Source organism: Vicugna pacos, chromosome 1 (assembly GCF_048564905.1).
Source record: "Vicugna pacos chromosome 1, VicPac4, whole genome shotgun sequence".
NCBI lineage: Eukaryota > Metazoa > Chordata > Mammalia > Artiodactyla > Camelidae > Vicugna > Vicugna pacos.
In genome coordinates this window covers 76,283,616-76,291,206 of record NC_132987.1, presented here as the reverse complement: position 1 = coordinate 76,291,206, position 7,591 = coordinate 76,283,616, and the positions used below count along the sequence as shown (strand labels likewise).

The window sequence follows — 7,591 nt, the reverse complement described above, 5'->3', positions numbered from 1 at the left end:
ATTTACTCCATTCGGTGAATTCGTATTTTTTAAATTTCCCCATCTCCTTCCTCCTCTGCTCCTTTAGGGCTGGGGATCTTGGGCAGGATGGCCACATCCTCTTTCGCTTCCTGTCAGGCAGTTCACAGGCTTTTGCTCAGGCAGGAAACATGGAGAGTGTGGAGCAGCCTGAGTCCAGCTGTCAAATGGCACCATGGAGTTGGCTGTAGTCATTTCTCTGTCATTAATTATAATCACAGCCGCATCCCATTTCCAGGTATTGTAATCTCATTGCAGACTTTTCGTTAATACTTTATTCCTATAAAGCAAATGAAATGTTTTAGGATTGAGATGAAATATCAAGTTGCATTCTTGAAAATAACCAAGAAACCCATTCCTGGAATGCCAATAAAATTGCCCTTAAACTTCAGGATCCTGAGTGGGAAGCACGTGGCTACATTATCAAGGAATGACAATCATCCAATGTATCATGTCTCTCTAATATGTTCCTTTCCTGTGCAGCTCATGGGCAGGAGAGGCCCCAGATAGAACTTTAACATTTGCCCAGTGGCCCACATATCCCATTAAAGGGGTATCCAAAGGGACCTCAATTCTCTACAAGTTGCTCGGCATAGAATTGTGGTGAGAAGCAGGACTGCCAAAACGGGAAAAAAATGAGTGTACACTCACAGACTTGGTCCTATAGGATGTGGTAATTATGACAGTGCCTGAGGGTGGCCACTGCAGGCTGGTGGATGGGGAGTCTAGCCTAAGAAGCCCACTCACTCCAGGCTTCTATCCTCAGCCAGCTGTCCTAGACCTTGGTGTTCAGTCGTCGTGACACCAAAGGTAGGTCCCCAGCAGCCCAACAGAGAGCTCACGATGAAGCCTAGGGTGGTTCCTGGACAACTGCGGGGGAGCAGATGGATCCCTGGAAACCAAGTCTGGGCTGCACCAAGTCTCTCTGTTCAGAGGGATGATTTTTCCATCCTCCTACTCCCCTAGTCCCTCCCCCAAGTAAGCCCAGCAGCACTCAGCCCTCTTTAGGGCTGACAGTTCCCTTTGAGCATCTTACTGTTCCTCCTCTCCACTTGTGCCTTTTAGAGAACACCTCCATTTACAGCCTCTACTCTCCCTCCCTTGTTCAACCAACACCAAATTATCTCCGTTCTTTACTGCTTTGAATCTCTTACGTTTTCCAAGCAAGTATGTTATCGGTACCTTCTTCAGCTTCATTTGATATTACTTAAGACAATTTCCCCTTGGAAATTCTCCCCATCGACTTCATATTTCAGCTTTTCTCTTTGTTTCTTTTCTGTCTCCTTTAACATGCCCCTAAAATATTGCTGTTCCTTGAAGCTCTGTCCTCAGGCCCAGTGAAACTCTTGTCCTTATCAATGTTTAACTATTAACTACCAAATACCTATCTAGAAGCCAGGTGTCCTTTTTTGGCCCCACACAAGGTGCCAGGCCCTTTAAACTTTCCCACAAGATTTTTCTCATTGACCTTATCCCCTTCCCTCCTAGGCAGTGTAAGCCTCAGTCCATTTACTTGCTTAACACGCTTCAGTGGCCCATCACCCAGGGATGATGTGCCTGACTTCAGACTCCTTGTCCCTTCCTGACTACTGGAAAGTGTTCAAAAAATTTTGCACATGAACGTTTGTCTTTAAAACTTCACATAAGTTTCCCCAATAGGTTCTCAATAAACATAGTGGCCTTTCGGAATAAAAGTTCCTTTACAGGCATATAAACTTCTTAACATCTTAATTTTAGTACTATAGGTGGCTTTTGCATACTTTCTGGTCCAATGGCTCCTCATTTTAGAGATATGGAAACCGAGGCCCAGAAAAGTTGTGTCATGTGTCATGTGTCACGTTATTGAAATGACTGCTGCTAGAAACAGGACTGCGGTCCAGGACTGCTCTTCCTTGACCCACCACTGCTGTTGCTACTTCAAAACTGTACCCTACCCACACCCCACCCAAGTTTGTCAGTTTTAGTGGCTTATTTTAATCAAAATTTTCCCTATGCACATTTAGGAAGAGAAATCTTAACTAATTAGCTCGTACAAACTAGAGAACAACAAATTTATCCAGCCCCTTCCATCAGATGTATTCCTCACCATTTTCTTTAGTATGTTGGTTTTAATTTGGCTTGAAATAAAAATTACAGAGAACAGCCTTTTGTAGACTTCCTTCTGTTCTCTTCATAATTGTGCTTCTAAAACTTGTTTGGTGACTACAAAGCTACTTCATTGATCATATCACATAACTAATAAAACCTATCAAAAGAACACCACTGGCTACCAGGTAAACTAAACTTTCCAACATTTAAAACTCACTATAATTTGATCACAAACTAATGATATTACTCAAAATCTAGAATGCTCAGTTTGGGCCAATTTTTTTTTTTGCATATATCATGTATTTCCATCTTCATGACTTTGTTCAAACTAACCCCACTTGCTGGATCAATACCCACTTTTTTTTATACTTGCGACATGCAAGAGACAGTGCCCAGAACTGTAAATGCACTAACATTTAATTTTCATGTTATTGTTAGATAGGACTCTACCCATTTTATAAATGAGAAAACCAAGATTTTTTTTTTTCCCACCATATCCTGTCACACAGAACTATTTACAATTTCTACTTTGTCCTAAGTTCTTTCACAGCCTTGACACTGGTCCCTATACTGAAAAATGACCTTACTCCTCCTTTCCATCTAGTCAGTTCTCTTAAGAAACCTCTTCTTTGATGCTGGTCATCACTTGGTAATACAGCTGTTTACATTCCAGTTATTAGGCTGTAGGCCACTTAAATGAAGGGTTTTTTTTTTTTTTTCGCTAGCCATTATTTCTGTGTAGGGCATACACCTGGAATATAGTAATTACACAATGTTGCTGCTCCAAAATTATGGGTTTCCAGATAGAAGCAGTAAGCCCTGACATGAAAATGGTCTTTTATCTAGGGATACACTTATTTTAGGTAATAATTTTTATGAAACTCTTTACTGACAACTTGTGCTAGAAATACAGGACTAATTAAGATTAATAAGTATTTTCTTCCTCTCCCATAAATAAAACCAGGTGCCCACTTGTAGTTTGTAGACAAGTACCAGGTCATTACCTTCGAACGCATTTGGGGCACAGCATGTTGTCCTCCAGGTGTGGGGGTGGGACGTTGCTGGCAGGTAGCAGGAAGAGTGCAGACACTGTCCTTCGTTTTTCAGGAACCCAAGGCTGTCCAGCATGAAACTGTAAACGAACCCAGCCCTCGGTGTTAGCAGGGAGACTTCTGCCATGGACCACGCACCACCTGACCCCTGGGGAAGAGAAGACAGATAAGTATGAACACAGCAAGGCCAAATTCTAATGTTTGAGATTGCACTGTGACCTTTGACTCTACTGCCAGCTCTCAGATATGAACGCTGGAAACCTAACTTGACCTATTCTACCCTGTTCTTCTTTAGAAAACAAGGCAAAAACAGTTCCTGTTAAATCTTTAAAAAGAAACAAAAATACATTTGGAAATAGTATAGCAGCAGGTGGGTAAACAGATGATAGGGCAGGGGAGGCAAAACTTTACCTCTGCCCACCATAGGTTTTCACCTGGGTCTCTTAAGAAAAAGATTAACAAGACAAAAACAGTTTATCAGTTCCTGCAGCACACATCATGCAGGAGAAAACACAAAAAACGATCTCAAAATGGCGGCTTAGAATTCCACCTTCGACAAAGAACTTTATACATTTGTAAAGAAGTGACAGGACAAAGGAAAGCAGTTTTAGGGTTCCAAGGGTGGCAAACAGTGGGAAGAGAAATATAAATACATGGGAGGAAACCATGGATGGATCCACTGGATAAGACTTGTTTGCAGGTTGCTCTGGTGCCAAAGCAGTGGATAACTCTCTCTCCAACAAAAGGAGAGTAGATACCCTGCTTTGGGGAAGAAAAGGGGGAGCTTTTTCTGGGTTTGCTGCTTTTTAATTGCCTTCAGCTCAAAATAATTTTTGTATCAAAGTGGCATATTTTCGGGGTGACATTCTGGTTCTTCAATAGAAAGACTAAACCAGAGTGGTCTGGGAAGGCCTTCATAAAATCAGGGGTCTCAACTCTTAGCAGGCACTATAATGTGCTGGCCAGTTTATGGTCTTTCTTAATTTTGTCCCCTGTGCCTCTTACAATAACATTATGAGGTAGTTATTATAATTAACCCACTCTACTGTGAGGAAACTGGGAACTAGATTAAGTAACTATTAAGATCACTTATTTAACAGATGCTAGAGGATTCAGGGCTGTAGCTCAGGCAGTTGATTTTAGAGCCTACGTTTTCTTTTAATTCCTCAAAGGAGGAGAAAGGATCAAGCCAGTTTGTGACCCCCTTCTGAGGACCTCAGTAATCTAGAGCAGAGGTTCTCAAAGTGTGGTCCCCAGATTAGCATCGTCTGCAGTGCCTGGGAAATTTTTTAGAAATGCAAGTTCCCAGGCCCTACCCAGACCTGAATCAGAAAAACACGTGGGTGGAGCCCAGGAATCCCCAGGCTTTCACATGATTTGGATAATACCTAGAAATTAATCAGAGGTTAATATCAATTAAACTTATTTTCCATGGGAACCAGAACCAGGTCTTCTTCTTCTTTTTCTTAATAGACTTTATCCTTTTAGAGCAGTTTCAGGTTCACAACAGAATTGAGCAGAAAATACAGAGAGTTCACACGTAGCCCTCCACACCCACACATATACTCCCCTACCCTCAACATCCCTCATCAGTTTGGCATATTTGGCACAACCGATGAATCACAGAACCAGTTCTTAATATTGAGCTTACCATAGGCCTCTTGTGACTCCACTGACTCCACCTTCCCAGCCCCTGCTGCAGTTCTGCTCCAGGAGGCAAACAGAGCTTCTGGGTCAGAAGTTGATAAAGTTACATCATCTCCTTCTCGCAGAGCGGGAGGCCCTTCAAGGGCAGGTGCCCCCTCCTCAGAGGAAGCAGCCACTTTAGGAGAATCAGTTCTATCAGAGGACATCTTTTTATCAGAACTTTCCAGCAGCAGTTCCCACTGGGCCATTTTTGCTTTCCTTCGTGATGCCGATAGGATCCTGGCCTCCTTTGCTGTGGCAGGAATGTCCTGCAAAGAGAGTTTGAAAGATTCAAGTGCTATCAGAAGTGCAGCCTCTGATTACTCTGTGCACAGAGCTGGCGAAGACTGAGGATGGGGGATGCTGTCCCTTGTTAGGAGTGAAGGGGGGAGTAGGGGGTAAGACAAATCCTTACTCACTTTTTGATGCTATTTTAGGTAATTAGGATTGAGAATGAAACCTCCCACCCTGCCAAATTCCCTACAAATTACTCACCTTTTGATGAGGGTAAGCATACTCGCAGAGTCGTTTATATCCCTCTAATTTCTAAGACGAGAGAAAAATGAGTTAACAATCAAAGTTAGGTTCATACTCTTCCTCCCAAGAGCATCGTCTCCCGCTCAGGACTCTCACCTGACCCTTGGTGCTCAGTTTCAATTGCTGGCACCAAGCCCGCAAAACATCTCGGTGAATCAGGTTGACCGGCGGCAGTTTAGAAGGTAATGGAGGAATTGGTATCCTCTTCTGAGATTTTACGCTGTCACTACATTGTGGCATCTCTTGTGGACAGCAAACTGAAGGAGAATGGGATAAAATCAGCAATAATTAACTTTTGTGTAGCCTTTTAAAATGTCAAAATTTCGATCACTTTTAGTTCACTTAGTCTACTCCCCACTGTACAGTTAAATGACTTGCCAAAAACCACAGGAACTCCAAGGGACAGAACCTCAAACCTATGACTGGCAATATTACTGAATTCCTCAGTTTTTACTTTCTAAAACTCCCCACCACTCACACTCACTTCCTCTTTTGTGAGAGTTTTAAACCACAGACTGAGGAAGGGAGGGTAAAGCTCAGTGGTAGAGTGTATGATTAGCACGCACGAGGTTCAACCCTCAGTACCTCTGTTAAAAAATAAACCTAATTACCTACCCCCCTCAAAAAAAAAAAATTTAAACCACTTCTCCAAGGAGGTTGACCTAGAGATTGCACTTCCAATGCTGGGAATGATAGAAGCTTTAGACCTGAGATCATAAATACTCAGCGATGCCTTGCCCTCTCACCACAAAACAAAATAAACCATCCAGCAATGCTACACAATCACTAATACCCATAATTCTGGCAACCCACCCCCATCAGAGCGAACTCCAGTCTCACTACAGGCAGGTCTCCTTCTGCTGCTCCTCACACATTCTCACCACTCGGAAAAGACTTGTGGAGCACACAACAGACACAACTACAGTGGCACTAATAGTTGCTTGGTCTACTGAGTGCACGTTACTGTCAGATAGAGTATAGGTGGTTTACCTAATTATTCTGTGTAAATTACAACTGACCATCCACCCTGACCTCAACCTGACTCAGCACGGTAGCTATTACCCTTAGTTTTTAGAACAAGAAGTGGAATTTCAAGGATGAGATTTCAAATTTATAGCTGTCTGTCCCCAGATCATTGCACATTGAGATCCTTACCTCCCTGCAGCTAGAGAAGGCAAAATAATGATCAGAACCAGGAGGTAAGATTTAAGCTAGGCTTCAAAGAAGTGTAGGATTTGCAGAATACAGGATGGAGATTTCTCCCATATTTTTTCTACTTTTTCAGAAAAATCCCTCAGTCTTCTTAGACCCAAGGAAATAGGATTTGAGGATTTATGGATCTCTTACCTTCGTCATTTTCCCCAGATCTTTTTCTTTTGGTCCCCTTCGCTGAGTTTTTTGGTATCTTTGGTTCACCAGAAGCCCTCTGTTCGTCTTCCGCTTCTACTGACGTAGATTTGAATTTGCTGCTCATATATTCTTCCTCTGACTCCTGTGTGGAGTTCCCCTGGGGATAGAGGGACTGGTCAGTCATTCCTCTGGTGTTCCGCCCACCACATACACTACCTAGCTTAAGACATTTCACATCTAAGGCGCCAAGACAGTCACTGAACTCCGCTGGCAACGTGGATTCTTTTCTGGATATCATCTTAATACTCAAGTCTATTTATAACATAGGTAAGCAGTGATGGGGAAGTGGACGGCCAATTTGAAAGTATGAATAGTCTCTCTACATATAGTCTTACACACACATATATATACAAAAGAAGTAGAAGAAACTAGCTTCTGCTTTGAAGAAAGCCAGTACGTACATCACCCATTACATCCATTAGCCCTCTCCTGGAAGGGTTTTTCCCCCTTTCCTCTTACCCTCCTTGACCTCCTCTGGATAAAACTTTTCCACACTATTGCCCCAAGGTCCAGCCACAAAACTCCCTTCCTTTCCAACCTAGTTACTTTGCCTGAAGGGATATCACTCAGCTCCACACACTCTACCCTCCCTTACATTCATAGTCTTAGACCTTACTTCTCTTTTCAGAATCTCACCTCAAGTGTGAGTTCATCTGGCAACCTTTTCGCGTCTTTATAGACCAATACAATCTACTACGTGCTGCTTCATTCCTGCCATTTAATTGCAGTTTTACATTTGATTGTGTGATTTGATCAATGCCTGTTACTCCAATTATAAACTCCACAAGGGTAGAATTCCT

At 42.6% G+C, this 7,591-nt stretch overlaps 1 protein-coding gene across 1 annotated transcript; it reads right to left on the bottom strand.

Annotated features, from left to right (window-relative positions):
* Positions 1-162: 162 nt before the first annotated feature.
* Positions 163-7,029, bottom strand: DPPA4 (developmental pluripotency associated 4). The gene is made up of 6 exons (XM_006215923.3): positions 6,729-7,029; positions 5,478-5,638; positions 5,340-5,390; positions 4,810-5,113; positions 3,111-3,306; positions 163-298 (listed from the first exon to the last, which is right to left on the bottom strand). The coding sequence occupies exons 1-6, from the start codon at positions 7,027-7,029 to the stop codon at positions 268-270; spliced, it is 1,044 nt and encodes a 347-aa protein (XP_006215985.1). The 3' UTR covers positions 163-267.
* Positions 7,030-7,591: the final 562 nt, after the last annotated feature.

Coding starts and splice junctions, on each gene's coding strand:
- DPPA4 (XM_006215923.3), bottom strand. CDS start 7,029: ATGATATCCAGAAAAGAATCCACGTTGCCAGCGGAGTTCAGTGACTGT. Junction 3,307..4,809: donor GGAGTCACAAGAGGCCTATG/GTAAGCTCAATA, acceptor TCTCTTCCCCAG/GGGTCAGGTGGTGCGTGGTC. Junction 299..3,110: donor TGCCCCAAATGCGTTCGAAG/GTAATGACCTGG, acceptor TTTGCTTTATAG/GAATAAAGTATTAACGAAAA.